The sequence below is a fragment of the Chamaea fasciata genome, unplaced genomic scaffold, assembly GCF_029207755.1.
Source record: "Chamaea fasciata isolate MVZ Bird 193981 ecotype frontalis unplaced genomic scaffold, bChaFas1.0.hap1 SCAF_1, whole genome shotgun sequence".
Lineage (NCBI taxonomy): Eukaryota > Metazoa > Chordata > Aves > Passeriformes > Sylviidae > Chamaea > Chamaea fasciata.
In genome coordinates, this window is record NW_027094086.1 from 5,613,183 (window position 1) to 5,629,785 (window position 16,603).

The following is a 16,603-nucleotide window of genomic DNA, read 5'->3' on the forward strand; positions in this document are numbered from 1 at the left end:
AATTGTCTGATCACTTGTTAAACCATTCTATCTGTGTTTCAGAGGTATAATTGGAGATACAGGGCACATTCCATTTTTTTGGTGTGTCAGCAGGGATAACCTATTTTGACAAGATCATGCATTTATAGTTTCCTGATCTCTATCTTTATTTAACTAGAATAGGGAACTCTTTGTTCTGCTTCTGCACTCTTGTATGCCAATGCAGTGTTCCTGTATCTTCTGAAGCATGTCCATTTTTGTTCTCTGCTGTGTTCAAGCATGATATCATTGGATAGGAAAGCTCCAGTTTGAATTGCTAATATGAATTTTCTGTGCAACTCCCAAGCCATGCAGTGTCAGCTGCCTGAATGACTTGCCTCAGTGTCTTGTACTTTGCTGTGGCTTTTGCAAATGTATTCCACATTTTTGTTTTTTTTTTTTTTTTCTGAGACTGAAAAATTCTCCTAAATCACTTTTACATACATCAAGTTACTCTCTGAATTATTTTTCCAGTTGCAAACTCATCAGATGCTTGTGGAAGTGTCTGCTAGCAGTTGCATTCTCTGATATAGCAAATGAGATTTCCAACTGCATTTAGGGAGGTTGAAAGAGTCAATACTCCTTTTGCGATAGCTTTGGCCAGAATTCACTCCCGCTGGTGAATGAATTGGGTTTTTTACATGACTACATTCCATTTTTTTCTGGTCCCCAAAAAGCATGTGCCGTATTTTTGGGGATAGCCCAAAGTCGCCTTTTGAGGTACCTGTTGGCTACTCAATGTAATTTCAAGAGTTCTCAAGACAGTGTCTTGTTTTATTAAAATTTAGGTTTTGAAAATACTTGCCCAGGTTTACAGTACAATTGTCCTGCTTTGGCCTTGTTCTGTTCCTCTTAGCACAAGCCTTGCTATTTGTTTCTCTTCTAGAGTTCATTTTGTCCATAAATCCCTATAAATTACCTGTTTTTGTGACAAAGCTGGGACATGTCGTCTTCTTCCATATATATAATTTTCTTGTCTTTAAATTTGCATTTTTTCTGATTAACTAAAGCTCCAATTCTTACAGCCTGCAATATGTGCTTTTTTAGGTCTTTTTCCCCCCCAATAATATGACTTATTTTTTTCCATAACAGACCTACTACACATTGTGCCTACTTTAAGCACCTCAGTCACATTAAAAAATTACTTTCCCTTGCTTTTGGGGGAAAAAAAATCCAAATCACATTTTAATCTGGCAGTATTCCTATATCAAGCATTAAAATAGTGTAGCCTGAAGTACCTTCTGTTAAAGAAGTTGGCCAATCTAATAAAAAAGTATTTCTACATGTTCAATGATGTTATATGCAGTGCTGTCTCCTTCAGCTGCTGCAGACCAGGTCCCTCCTGCCAGGTTAGATTAGATATTAAATTCTTGACTGTGCACGTAGTGAAGCTCTGGGGCAGAATATCCAGAGAAGCTGTGGTTGCCCCATCCCTGGAAGTGCTCAAGGCCACGTTGGATGGGGCTTGGAGCAACCTGGTCCAGTGGAAAGTGTCCTGGCCCATGGCAGAGGATTGGAATGAGATGGGCTTTAAGGTCCCTTCCAACCCAAACCATTCCATGATTTTATGAAAAGGTTTATTAGAAGATACAAAATGACAAGACAGGGTGGGCAGGTGCAGGGCTCAGCCAAACAAATGCTCCAGCCAGCACTGGTTTACACATGACCAGCCCCTTTTACACCCTTTTCTGTCTGCCCCCCTGTTTGTTTGTTACTCTCTCTTCCCCTGCACAGCCCCTCAAGCGTCTCCCCAGCTCTATCAGTCCCTCAGTCTCCCCAGTTCATGGTCTGCCAGTTTACAATCTTCACTTGTCCAGATTGATCTCCCAGGAAGTGCAGTCTGTGGTTTTTGATAGCCCATCAGTTACTGCAGGTGACAAGATCTGCTTCTTCTTAGGTCTGTGTCTTGGAAAATTTGGTTTCTGATTTTCTCCTTTTCCTTTAATTTCCCAGTTGGCAAGGTCCTGGCTGAGGTAACCTTGATGCAGTAAGCCTTCTCATATTTCCACGTGCCTTGATCAATAAGTGTGAATGTCCAGGTTTGCTTCCCATCACTGCCATCCTTTTTTGTTCATCAGATTTGTGTCCTTGATGTTCTAATTTATGACTTTTTCCTTCTCTTCCTTTGTTGAATTCAAAAAGGTCCTTGACCGGATGCCCCTAAAGGAGCAGACACTCTCTGGCCCGCCACCCTGACACTTCACATTTTGGGAATCATCTGTTCTCCCTTGACTGTCTGCTGGGAGATAAAATGTTTCTGTTCAACACACCTATTTAGTGTCCTTTGATCAGGAAACGATCTGAATGAGACATTCTCTTATCCTCCTATTAGCACTGAGGGCACCTATTTAATAGGATCTTTCTGTATTTTAATTATGATAATTTTAATTAACATAAACATTGAATTAATCACTTTTTAATTAAGTTAATTATTTATGGTAGCTAAGTTCCAGAATTACTGAGAAGGTAATCTTCCCCCTGCGTTTGCTTTCATAATTGCAAAACCTTTGTGGATGCATAAATCACTGCCAATGGATTTGAAAAGCAGAGTTTGCTATTCTGAGGTTGATTTTCCCATCCAGTTAGAAGGACACTTCTGAGGAGACTTTGTGGGTTTTTTTAGGGTATTTACACCCCAAACCAGGGTACACTTATTAACCCCCCTTTTGTCTCTTTGTTGCTGTGACTTATGACAGATTTAAGATATTGCATTTCAAGTTTGATTTTCTGTCTTGTAGTAGAGCTATCCCACCATATGCCTGTGTGATTTATACACTTCCCTTATACACTTATGTTTCCTTACAGACTTTCTTTATCTTTGAGTATTTCACATGCACCACTCACCTGAGCATCACTTTCTCCAGCACAGGATTTCTCCCTGTAAACTGCACCAGCATTTAATTTCTTCTTAGTTACAGAATCACAGAATATTTTGAGTTGGAAGGGACCCACAAAGGCTCATGGAGTCCAAGTCTGAAGTGAATGGGCCATGGGGGATCCAACCCACAACCTTGGCATAATTAGCATTTCCCAAACAACTATGCTAAATATTGTTTTGTAGGATTATCAGCAGCACAATTTCCATCAGTTCCCATTTAAAGACTGTTCCTGTGTGTCAGATTTTGCAGACTGATGCATCACACCTCCCCATGGCTGACATCTTTTTCCTTGTACTGGTGTGCTGTACCATTCATTGCATATTCTGCTTTGTGCCAGCCACTCTTGGCTGTCAGCTCCTGCAAGTGTTCAAATTTTATGAGCTTTCCAACACTGGTTGTTATTTGGGTCCATGCATTTTCCCACATTGTGTTAGCAGCATTTCTTTTCAGTGCCATGCAATTTTTTGGTCAGATTAATTTGGTTTTTTCTGAATTTTCTGGCTCTCTGTTTTCCAATTCCCTCCCCTGTTAGCTTGTCAGATGCAGTTTTAACTTCCATGTCTTCATTCTAGCATTTTCATTCTGCACTGAGCAATGTGAAGCTGCATCAGGGGAGGTTTAGGTTGGATATTAGGAAATTGTTCTTCATCCAGATAGTGGCCAGACACTGAAACAGGATCCCCAGGCAAGTGGTCACAGGACCAAGACTGACAGAGTTCAAGGAGTGTTTGGACAATGATCTCAGGCACATTATGTGATTCTTGGGATTGTACTGTGCAAGACCAGGAGCTGGACTTGATTTTTTGTGGGTCCCTTACAACCTAGGATATTCTGTGATTCTGTATTTGCAGCTTGTCCATTTTTGTCAGCCTTTTCTAACCCCAGGCCTCTACAGACCAGCAATATTTCCTCTACTTGTGCCTCTACTTCATTGGCCTGTTCTCTGATAATGCACCATCCTGAAGTGTCATCATCTACATCTGGTTTGTTCAGTTTGGCTCACAAAAGCATTTCTCAATGGACATTCTCTGTTTGCAGTCTTGTACCTTTCAATTGTTTGACTTTTCCTCGGGATTCAGTGGTTTTTTCAGGCTTTTCAGCCGTGGAACAGAGCTTAACCTCTTTTCCTCTCTCATTTCCACCCTTTTTAGAGACATCACCAGCTCCATATCATACAGCATGCAAGAAAATGGGTTCATCCCTTTTTGTCTCAAGGCAATCTGACACCATGTGGACATGATAACTGTGCTTAATCCTTTCCTAGGATTTCCACTTTATTCCCTCTCTTCTTATGTGTCTTTTCACATAACTAAGAAATCTTTTTCCTATATTCTTTTTTTAAAAGATCTTTAAATGCTCAAATTACAGCCCTAGTGCCATGTACATATTTCAGATCCCAAAGCAGAAGGCTGTCAGCAAGCCCCATGGCATATATTTATAGCTGTGCTACTAGTCAGCATGAAAGACATTTCTGAACTGTCTTCTCTGTGTTGCTTTCTGATCCAGGATTATTCTCATGGCTCAAGTTTTTGCTTTGCATCACACTTTTTAAAGCAAGTTCTATGTAAGTCTTCCTGAACAAAGTAGGACTGGGAATATAAGATCCGTGTAATTGTTATTTAGCCATCCCTCTTCCCATTTGCAGAAGTGGCTGAGAACGACAGTGGAGAAGATGCCAAAAGCATGACCTGACAGTTAGCATCTGTGAAAGGGAAGGGACTTTGGGAACAATGCACAGTCCTCTGGATTCACCTTGAAGTTCTGTGGAAAAAGAAAAGCTATAAATGAGTAAACTGTTTACTTGTATTTACTGAATTCTCCAGAAGGACATCTGGGGAGAATTGGAGCTAAACATATTCTTCAGACATTATCTTCTCTTTGTTCTCACCTACAGAAGGTTTAGTTCCTCAGGAAACAAGAGTTCATCCTTGAACTTCAGCACTACTTCAGCTCCACTTTAGGTTCACTTCAGTTTGTGTTTAATTTTTGTCTCTTAGAAAGTCAAGATAATTGAAGGGTTGTTGCTCACCCAAAACCATTTAATATGGTAATAAAAAAGATAATCAATATATTTTCCCTTTTTTTCTCTCCTCTAGCAAGACAGATACTAGTACTTACAGGGTGTAAGTACTGAGTGAGACTTAAGGATGAAGTTTATTTGCCCTATATCTACAACTGTGGTTTATCATGACACGCAGTGTTCTTCAGCCATTAATCCCCATGTCTCCATATGTTTGTTTTTGTAAATAATTTCATGAACTGATTGGCAGAATGGGCTAACCTGAGACAAGGTGGCAGAAAGAACACCCAGTACCCTTCCTGGATAAGCATTTGACCAAATTTTAAAGGAACTTTCCACATGGAAATATTAGATAGTCTCAAAGAGTAGCTCCTGCTGATCCTAGACTTATTGAAAGCCACTGCTTGTACCTTGACTAGCATCCAGCTGCTGTTTATGCAGCCCAAAAAGCCAATCAAGTCCTGATCTGTATCAAAATCAGCGTGGCCAGGAGGTCAAGACAGGGGATTCGGCCCCTCTATCCTGCCCTGGTGAGACCCCACCTGCAGAGCTGTGTCTATGTTTGGGGTCCCACAGCACAGGAAGGACATAGAACTGTTGGAGCAAATCCAGAGGAGGCCACCAAGGCAACTGAAGGGATAGAGCAACTTTCCTACAAGGAGAGGTGGAGAGAATTGGGATTGTTCAGCCTGGAAAAGTGAAGGCTTCAGGGTGAGCTATTTGTGGTCTTCCAGTACCTGTAGAAAGATGGAGAGGGACTTCTGACGAGATGTGAGAACTGAATATACATAGATAACCAAGACAGCCAAAATCCAGAGCAGAAGTGTAAAGAGTAGATTTATTCCATTACCATGCTGGCAGAATGGGGACACATGCACTGCTAAGCTTGTTCCATCTTAGCTGGGGCAAAAAGTGCTCAGGATAACATCCAAGCCTCTTATCTTTCCTTCTCCCAGCAGGGAGGCCCCAGCCTGTGAGGAATACATTTTAAGTTTTTTACAGCATTCTGTTATCTTCAACAAAACCTCCATTTCTCAAGACAGACAGAAAACAACCCAAAGAAAACACAACACATTAAATTTTCCACACTGAATATTCTTAGCATCCTCCAGCAGCAAGGTCATCTTGAGTGAACACAACTCTATTTTTCCCTCCTCATCAAATCTTCTACTTTCTACTTTCTCACTACACAAGAGAAGTGACAGTAAAAGGGATAATGGCTTCAAACTGGAAAAGAGTACGTTTAAATTAGATATATGGAAGAATTTCTTTACTGTGAGGTTGGTGAAACACTGGCACAGGTTGCCCAGAGAGTCTGTGGATGCCCCATCCCTGGAAGTGTTCAAGGCCAGGTTGGATGGAGCTCTGAGGTCAGGTCTAGGGGAAGGTGTCCCTGCCCATGGCAGGGGGCTGAATTTAGATGGTCTTGAAGGTCCCTTCCAACCAAACCATTCTATGATTCTATGAACATCCTGGGTGGCAAATCTGGAACTATCCCAGAGAAAACCCTGTGTGGGTCGTCTCCAGAATCAACAAAAATTTTTGTTTCTAAACAATTTTTAGAAACAAAAATGATCAGGTAGGACAGCTTTTGTATGTGGTAAAGTTTTTATGCTCTTTAAGGTTCTCAGTATGAATAGAACATGCACTTGGCTTGAGTGGAGACACAGGGTGATGGACCAAGTGGATACAGAATTCAGCAGAAAATGGTTTGGGGAAAAGTCACTGAGTATCTTAAAATACCTCTGCAAGGATCCTCACAATGCAGATTTTTGTTGCCATCTGAGCAGTGGCCAATTGTTTGTTCAAAAGATTTGGTTTCCCGAATGGGCATTACTTTATGCAAAGATTTTACAAAAATTTTTAAACGTGATTTTTGTTTTGTTTTTAGCAGAATTAATTCCTTGTTAATGACATGTAAGAGATGGACAGTGAGGGGTGGAGATTGTCCTTTTTCCTAACTCTGCCTATCTGGACATAGAATTCTGAGAGTGCTGGTAACTTCTATGCCTTCTTCTCATGAAAACTGATACCACTACACCTCAACAAACAAAAACCAACCAAACAAATAAACAAACTGATTTTGCTTTTTTACACCTGCCTTCAGAGATTTAAAGCTTCATCCTTCACACTAGTAAAGTTCATAGTGTTTCCTATGACCAGAAGACAAGCTAAAGCAATTCCAGTCTCTGTGTGACTCAAATAAATTTAGAAAGGGTTTGAGAGGATGTTCAAGTTGTAGATATTTGAAGGAGTTTGCTATTTGTCTCATGCAAGGAGCAGTGCTGCTCAGCAGCAGAAAGTAAAATGTGTGCTGGTCCAGATCAGTCAGCAGAGTGCAAGAGCAGCCAGAGGATTACTGTTTAATAATTTCACCTTTTTTTTCTTTTTTTATGATCTATAGGGTGTACCTGGAAATCCAGGGGAAAGAGGACCTCCTGGAAAACCTGTATGTAACTTCATTTCTGTATTACATCTTCCTTTTAACCCAGTTTCCAACTGTACATTTCACCTCAGAAGTACACTTGGGTGCTTTTCCATTGTTTTTTCCAACAGAGCAGTAGGAAAAAGACTAAAACCCACTAAAGGTTTAGTGAAGAAATTGGAATGTTATGAAAATAACTGGATATTCTGCATGCAAATAAAACCCAAAATTTTAAAGGCACTTCCTTAGCACCACTGTGCAGTACCCTCAGCAGGAACTAGTCTCAGGTGTGATGAAGAGCCTTGGTAAGGTAGGGTGGGAAGCCCAAGTTTGGCCCGATGAGTCCTATACAGGACAAGGGAAACCAGTGAGAATCCATAAGCATGTTCAGGAAAAATTCTCATGTCTTGATACCTCTAAAAATTGCCTGAAATAATGGATTTCTCATTCCACAGGGTTCCCCACCCCTGCTCACTCCAGAGGACATAAATCTCCTAGTAAAGGTAATCAGCCTTTAATGAGAGTGGGAGTTATCTCTGTTTGATTCAGACGTGACTAATGTTCTGTGATGGGAAAATCTGGACTACAATTGCAAAAAATGTCTTTAAACAGTCTTTCAAAGCTCAAGATTTGCAAGTCTCTTACTTGCAGTGGTATTGGGACACAAGCTCATGCTGGAGATGAAAATCCCTTCCCCAGCAGTGAAATAACCTACAAAGTTTTCTATAACATCTCTGAGACTTTCTCAGCTCTTTCTGAGGCTTTCATTCCTAAGGAGAAATAAGCATTAACAAGTTGCATTATCTAAACCAGAAAATGGAAGCTATTTTAATAAAATGCTGCATTTTTTCGTATATACCTTCAACAGTGACTGAAGTAATTTTGGGTAACTGTGGGTGAAAATTTAGTTTGCATTGTGAATCTAAAAGGAGGCAGGTAATTAACCCCAGAAGTACCTGTGCTTCAAAAGTGATAATTTGTCTGCCTTTACTCAGCATGTAGAGAATTGTCTGAGAAATTGGTCAGTCTTTGATACACTCTAACTGAAAAATCTTTACAGGTTTGCATGGGCTATGTTGTGAGTTTTTTAAGCTGCCTTGAGACCTGGCAGGAAATCTTTTCTTATTGATTAAAAGAAACTAAAAAAAATTGCCTTCTTTCACCAACCACATTAACCAAAGGACCCTTTTAAGATTGCTGCTGTGAAATTACTCTTCACTGAAGAGCTGTCTTAGTTTTGTGGAACCCAGTATTGTTCTGGAGGCTTCACTGTAAGATATTGTTTGGGATTTTTGATCTGGATAATAGCAAGAGACTCATTCTTGGGTATAGGATGTCACTTTAATGTTTCATTATTTTCTTTAGCTTTATTATGGTTAAACACTTCTGTGCATTTTTTCTGCTTGGTATTTTTTCACTCCACTCTTGGTACAGAAAGCAGCACCTTAAAATTCCAGATGAAATTAGGGCTTTGCTGTTACGGTTGTTTCTCAAGCACTTACAGTGTAAATAGGTAAGTATGGATGTAGGCATTGAGATTCAGAAAGACAATTTATCCCACAGTTTTGCAACACATCATTGACAGAGTTGGGTGTTGTAGCTCCTGACTCTCAACCTGATGATCTGTTTTGTATTATGTTTTTATGGGCAGGATTTCCTCTCCTTTTACTGAAGGGAGTCTGCCTTTGAAATGAAAATATCATACATGGATTCAATTTCCTGAGGATAGTTAAAATGTAAAGACTGCTGAGAGGATGCTTCAAAGAGGTTTGGAAGGAGGGAGGTAGTGATTCTCCCTGAAAAAATTTGGCCAGGGCACTGTGACATTCACTTGATCTTCACAAACTCCACAAAATCAGATGAGTTGTCCTTAGCCAAGCTGGCTGCTGAATAATTTCCCCTGCAGAAATCCTTTCTGACTTTATGTTGCACCTGATTTTTCTCTAGAAACCTGCCCTCTAAGCAGTAAGACAGATCTTTCAGACTGGAGCAGACACAGGCTTCTAGTGGTCTTGTGGTTTCAAACCAATGTTTTTCTTGATAGTCTTGATAATCTCCCTAGTCTCATTGACCTCCCCATCAGGAAGAGCTTTTCCTTGGTTTCCTGATCCTGGATGACCAATTAGGACCGAGAACTGATAGGAAACACCCCATGGGAGCACGTGTGAGCTCAGCTGCTGACCCTCACTCTGATTCACACTGCCCTCATTGTGTTTCTTTAAGGCAAATTCACCCCAATCCTGAGGTAAAACAGCAAAGGTTTAGGAACTATACCACCACCACAGTGCTGCATTCATAGTGTGTGTCCATAGGGTCTGCTAAGAGTCTGCAGCCTATTGCTGATGTGCTTTTCCATGTTTTCTCCCAGGATGTGTGCAGTGAGTGCCCTCCTGGCCCACCAGGACTGCCAGGCATCCCAGGTTTCAAAGGGGATCGAGGTCTCCGAGGACCACCAGGCAGAGATGGCCAGGATGGGAAAACAGTAAGAGAGCTGAGGGAGTGACTGTGCCTTGGATCTGCTCTGACCCTGTTTTTCTATTAGTATGGTTGATGGCTTCTTATAAGATGGTTAACTTTTTTTTTTTTTTTCATCAACAACCTGCTGAATCTTTTTTAGAGGCACATGGAGTCAATGAATTAAACTTGTGTTTACCTCTTCCTCTTGTGCATTGCAGGGCATTGCTGGTCCCAGAGGTCCTCCAGGCCCACCTGGGCTCGATGGACCAAAGGTTGGTTGGTTTTCTTCAGCTGTCTAATGAAAACTTAATTGTGACTAATTAGTCACCCTAATTATTTTGGGAACAGGTTATCCAAAGAAGTTGCGAGTGCCCTGTCTCTGGAAATGTTAAAGGCTAAGTTGGATGGGGTTTTGAACAACTTGGTTTAGTAGAAGGTGTCCCTGCCCATGGCATGAGGGATTGTTTCATATTGTTTCAATAGTTTCTTCTACCATCCCTTTGTTCACACACAGACAGGCAGACACATCTAAAGAGCCTGATTCTTGATGTTGAATTCCATTACATTGATGGATGGACTTGAGAGTAAGTTTCAACTCAAATTAGGTGAGACAGAAATTAAAACCTCAGCAGTAGCCACTGTGCCTGTTCCTCTCCTTTTTGAATTTTCTGTGCTGGAACCACTTAAATTAAGACTGCAATGGGCTGCTGGGCTCCAAACACACCATCTGCCCCGGTGGTCCTACCCAAAAACTCCAAATATTTCCTGAAACATTTTACAGGGAAAACTTTTAGCTATATTCTCCTGCTTCATGGTCTAGGACACACAACACATACAAACTTCCCTTGTTTGAAGTATTCCAGTAATGTCACATTTCAAGCATTTCCCATAAAGAGGGCTGTCACCAGTCTGTTCATGATGCCAGTGCCTGGCCACAATTAAAACCTTTACAACTGCCTAATGTGAAATGAATCAAAACAAATCAATGGAGGACGAGATAAGGTGATTTAATGATCGGCCACAGTTTCCTCCAGACATCCTTTCACTACTGACTTACTGTCTAAAATAGCTCCTGCTATTTTAACATCTTTGTATTTACACTTGTTAGAGTGCAGGAAAAGCTAATAAAGTTTCATGAATTAATTTCATACCTTGCAATTAAAAGTGTGATGGGGAGTGCAGCACAATCTCAAAAGTAAACATAGTGTTGATCAAAATATATTCCAGTTGTTCAAAGTTTGTTCCAGGATAGAATTAACGAGAGAATTGGTAACCCATAAAGCCAGTAACTGGCAGAAATGCCAAGCAATCTGAGACATACCACATCTGCTGCTTTCTTATATGTCATGAGAAAGCAGAGATTTAGGCAGCAAGAATGGACAGTTAGATGAAATAACAGGATGAATTTCAAACTGTACATGTGCATAAAGTCAAATCAAGTAACTGGTAAGTAGTCTTAACTTGAATTCAATAAAAAGAGTTCTCATATGCAAAAAAAAAAAAAAGGTAAGACCCCTGTGAAGGGGCAAACACAAAGACAGTCTTTATAACTCTTTTCTACATATCTTAGGAGGATCCTTGCAGTGGGAGACCCAAATTGTTCTGCACTTTTGACTCTGTGGTGTATTGTCCTTACCAACACCCGTTAGTTCCTGCCCTGACAGAAGAGCAGTAGAACTGCAGATCTTTGCTCATGAGCAGCTTCATTCCTTCTGGTCATACCAATTAGAGCTCTTTTATTAATAAATAGCAACCCTCTTTCTCCCCCTTGTCTCCTAACTCTCATTATAGTAAACCAGTGTATTATTTCCATTCATTATTGCTCTGTGTATTTGTTCACACCTTGTTCACTATTACCTCAGTAATTTTCACTGTCTTGTCTCACTGTAAACACTGATAATATAGACAAGTGCTGCACTAATAATGCAGACATGCACATTTGAGTTAGCTGTCTCTGTCCTGTGTGTCTAGAATAGAAAGAGAAAGAGGGGAGTGCTTTCTGGGTATGAATTTTCTGGCTGCACCTTAGAAATGCTGGTTTTATTGCTGTTGTCCCTGAAGGGTATGGGCACCTTTGTGGGGCCAGGTGATTCTTTATAAAGATGTGATTTAGTGAAGTGCCTAACAACCTGCCTGTTCTTTAAGGATGTATAATTCCTCTTTATGCCCATGATAATGAAACATTAAAAACCAGCTATGCTGAGTCCACTCAAAGGCCATTTTCCACATATATTCCTGGCTCCAGCACTGGTAGTAAAAGTCTAGAGAAGAATTTAAGAGGAGGGCAAGGACGGCTCTGTCCTGATTCTTGAGTTTTATTCGTGAATGTCCAAGTGCTTTATGAGAGAGGTCAAAAAGCTGTCACAACACTGAATCTCATTGACTTTCAATGGCTCTTTTTTTTATTACCAGGGTGCTAAAGGAGACCGTGGTATGACTGGGGAAGTAGGAGAAAAAGGTGAACAGGTAAAACCCGTGTGCTTTCCAGCAGTGCTGTCACTGTGGTTGTTCCTTCATCAGTAACTCCTGTGATGCCTGTACAGGAGCACCCTTCTCAGAGGCAGAACAGGAAGATGGGAGCTCTTCATCACTGGCAAACCACAAATGGGTTCTGCCAAAGAGTGGAATCATAGCAATTCTCCACAGACTTCCACCCTCATCTCCAATAAAACTTCCCAGTACCACCTGTTTCCTCACCTCTGGGCTCAGTGCATTAAATTCTCTACATTACCTAACCCTTGCTCATTTCCTTGGATAATCCCTAGATGATTTCCAGGAGTTCAGGGCTGAAAAAGCCAGTGTGTCCATTTGTCTTAGATGATGAATGTAAGGAGGAGCTCTTTTACGAAGGACTGAGATACCACAGGAAAGATGAGAATAGTTTAAATTAGAGTAAATTCTCATAGTTAATTTTGCCAAGGGCTGAGTCACTGGTTTAACGTGCAAATCAGCACCTCTTCAATGATATTTTTAGGATATTTTAAACAAACTTGGTTTCCCAACTGACCTCCTGTCATGTGCAATTCCACAGTATCTGCTGTCATCTTCCATTAGCATAGACTAAAATACGCATGGGAAGAAATTTACCTGGAATTCAACTATGTTATTTCTGAAATGCACACTTTGGAAACCAAAGTTTCACTTTAAAAAGCTATGGATCTTTATTTCCTTACAACCAGCTCTCTGTGAATTGACTCATTTTGGTGTTACCTTGCAATAATCACCAGTTAACTTTTATACAAGTAGATATGTGACTAATGCACAAAGAAAGTCTCTGTTTTCATTCTGCAGGGCCACCCTGGAATGCCTGGCTTCTCAGGGGCTCCTGGAAACCCTGGTCCACCTGTAAGTTCCTCTGTTGCAAAGATGGTCCTGTAGTTTCTTGCTAATAAAGAGTGTTGCAAGTTCCATGTGGTGGAAAAGACCAGTCCCATCTGTGCATTAAATTTGCATTTTCCAGTGAGTTCCTAATGATTCCATGAGTGTGATAGAGTTCCCCTGTCATGGTAATTGCTATTTAATACATTGGCCACTTTCCACTGATTGCTTCAACTGATTCTGTAAATAGTTGCTAAGCTTCAGTTGCTCTCTTTATACAATACAAAGATGATGATGAAAACTCTTCCATAGGGACTATTTAGTACATGTATAGGTGCTTTCCTGTATGTGGAATAGGTTGTTAGTCTAGAACTAGCAGATCTAGGAGCATTTTAGTTCTCAATTTTACTCAGTGATATGAGACTGGATTTTCTCCAATTTTGTATGTTGTGTGAGTTACTTTTGAATTAAAAGGCTTTTTACATGTCCCTCTCCATCACAGTTCTTCTCATTCTTAGTTCTGCCCTCTCCATGAATAAAATTATGCTTCTTTGTATTTAAAAAGGGGTGATAATGCAGAATCAGAGCTGAAATCACTTGGTTCTCCTGCTGGTGGTATCTCTGCTTTGCTCCCTTCAAGTTCGGGGATTTTTTTCTGAGTCAAGGACTTTTCTCTCCAAACTACCTTTCATTGCCCAGAGTCATCACTGCTCATATTGCTGCTTACAATGCAGTTTAGTTCTGCTGTGCTGTGTGTGTGCCACCTTCATCTGTTCTGGGGATCAGCACAGCCTGAATTCACATTGCACTGACTAAATGACTGGACAAAGCAGAAAAGGGGGATTAAAATAAAATTCCATATTCAGATGGTAGCAGTGCCTAAAGGATGCTGGATGCTTTGCTGCTGGGATGACACATGGACTTGCCTTGTGGGTCATTTCAGCTCCCATGAACATTATTTTAGGAGAAGTTAGTAACAGACACATTTGAAGTGTCTCTATTAACGTAATACTGCTAGAACTACAGCGCTGTACCAGTGGGATTAAAACACTTAAAATAGTCATATGAGACCTCCTGAACAGCCACAGCAAAAGTGCAAAGTAAAACTGAGCCTGTCAAAACAGAGCAAAATGTGATGTCCCCAAGACAATTTTGTTCTTCAGCTTTTGCTAACTTTTCCCTCTGTCTGCATTGACTTGTGGCTCCAGGAGTTTCCCTGCTACAGAGTGTGCTTCATAATTTCTATTCTCCCATAATTTCTGTTCTTGAGTGCTATTTTCATCATGATTGGCTTTTTCCTATTTGTCCCCTGATTTCAGAAGGAAGAGCCAAGACCAAACTCAAATATCTGACTATTTCTGGCTTTGGAGGCTGATTGAGTGCAGAGGTTGGAACTGCTTTTCAGTGATGAATGAAGAAATGGAATGAATGTTGAGCTGTGTGATTAAAGAAAGCTCCAGAGTTGCCAGCTGTGGTAGAGAATGTGTTGACAAACATATAAAGTGCATTAATCATTCAGGTTGTTTCTGCTTTATTTTGTTTAGGGATCAGATGGGGCACCAGGACCAATAGGACCAGCAGGAAACCCAGGAGACATGGTGAGCTCTAAGCTCCGCGCTTGACTGCTGACTTCACCTAGGTTTAGGTCTCTGAAGTAAAGCTGAACTGGCATCCATGTAATGTCCTTTGAAAGCTCCCCAAAATATTCAACCTGCAAGTAGAACCTCCACAAATAACCACAGATTTCTGTTCTGACACTTTTTTACTCACTGAATGAAATTCCAAGTTAGCCAGAGGATAGTCCAGCCCATGGGACCTCTCTGGAGATTTTTGTGCCCCTTGTCTGTCGTTCCTTGCTATTAACACCTCTTAGCCTCCAGAACAGGATTCCTAAATCTGTTAGGATGCTTCATGACCTCAGGCTAATACCTGAACCCTGTGTGGGGATCATCAAAATATAACCAGCAACAGAAGGATGAAGGATGTCACAGCACAGACTGCTGAGATGCTGGAGCCTGGCACTATTTCCTGGCACCATCAAAAATATCAGTGCAGGTATAAGCTTTGGGAAGCCCATGAAGAATTTTGGCACTGATGTTTCATTTGAAGGGTTTTCAGATGCTACTTTATGGTAATGCGTCAAAAAACCCTGGGAGAGACAGGTGATCTGATTGATGATAACTTCAGTTTGAAAAGGTAAAAATGAACCTTCCCTGAAGAATACCCCCTATTGAGTTGGAAGATTTTAAGACTGTGTAATTCCATGATGAATTTCTAGAGTGAGGTTTACTAAGGGACAAGGTGCCTTCTGAAAAGTCATTTCACAACCTGAACTTCATGATAAGTAAAAAGTGATGATTCTTCTGATGGCTGATTATGAAATCAGTGAGCATTCTCAGAGAGGCTAGAGACTAGATGGACAGGCTGGCTGAAATTCCATTTCAAATGGATCATAAGGTTGTGGAACTGTGAAAGACCTGGGATGATATTGTCCAGTCCTGTGGAGTAAGGGGATTTCTTGTGTTGGTCAGCAAGGCACTTCTTGTAACTACTCATTTAAAAGGTATACAATATACATCTGCTTCCTGGCAGGACACCTCATCCAGAAAGTTAAGGATGAAATTTTAAATATCATTAAACTTCACGAAAAAAATTACCAGTGATTTCAGTGTTTTTCTTTATTTGTAAGAACTCATAGATAATATTGATTTTTTTTTTTTAATGTGAAAAGAGAGCCATCCATTCCAAACTAGGAGTTCAAGGAAACCTCATAGACTGTGTGGCATGGGCTACAAGACCACCTTCTCACAGTTGTCCCGTGGCAGACTCTACATGTGATAAATCTTCATCTGACAGAAGCCTCTGAGGAACTTGCCTGACCCTCAGTATTTGTTCTTTCTATCCAGGGCAAAGATGGTCCCCCAGGTCCACAGGGCCCACCAGGACTACCTGGACTTCCAGTGAGTGTGATTAAGCTACTTCTAATTCAGTACATTAAATTGTTCATGCACACATAGGTATGTAAAACAAAGAGGTGACATTTCTGAGGTGCACTGAGAGCCATGCGTGGTCTGTAGCAGTGTCATGCTGATGCAGTGTCCTTGTTCCAGGACAGTGTGGGTGCTGTGTTTGATCACTTTAAAGCAAAGTGTTAATAACAATGTGAATCAGGACTGTTTCTTATGTGTCTTCCCATTGAAAGAAATACGCTTATACAGAGCACAGAAATCAACTTATGACTCCAGTGTAAGGGCACAAGGATTCAGAGGCTGAGACATTGACTTTATCTGAATTCACAGTCAAAATGATCGCTTTGCACTGACTCAAGTTCAAGTGCACCTTGGGCATAGACTCTTCTCTTCTGGAAAATGTAACAGTACAACCTTTTGAGAGTTTTTTCATCTGTCATAAGGATAGAGCCAGAAATAATTCTACTGTAAAGTAGCCTACCTGAATGAAGATAATGGCATTATAATGATTTATAAC

General features: G+C 40.7%; 1 protein-coding gene across 1 annotated transcript in view; it reads left to right on the plus strand.

Moving 5' to 3' along the window:
- Window positions 1-16,603, plus strand: part of COL22A1 (collagen type XXII alpha 1 chain) — a 201,780-nt gene that overhangs the window by 161,519 nt on the left and 23,658 nt on the right. Inside the window, exons 44-51 of the mRNA XM_066203455.1 lie at window positions 7,322-7,366; window positions 7,798-7,845; window positions 9,711-9,824; window positions 10,018-10,071; window positions 12,212-12,265; window positions 13,091-13,144; window positions 14,662-14,715; window positions 16,024-16,077. Of these exons, the coding sequence (XP_066059552.1) occupies window positions 7,322-7,366; window positions 7,798-7,845; window positions 9,711-9,824; window positions 10,018-10,071; window positions 12,212-12,265; window positions 13,091-13,144; window positions 14,662-14,715; window positions 16,024-16,077 (477 nt within the window). The remainder of the gene's footprint in view (window positions 1-7,321; window positions 7,367-7,797; window positions 7,846-9,710; window positions 9,825-10,017; window positions 10,072-12,211; window positions 12,266-13,090; window positions 13,145-14,661; window positions 14,716-16,023; window positions 16,078-16,603) is intronic.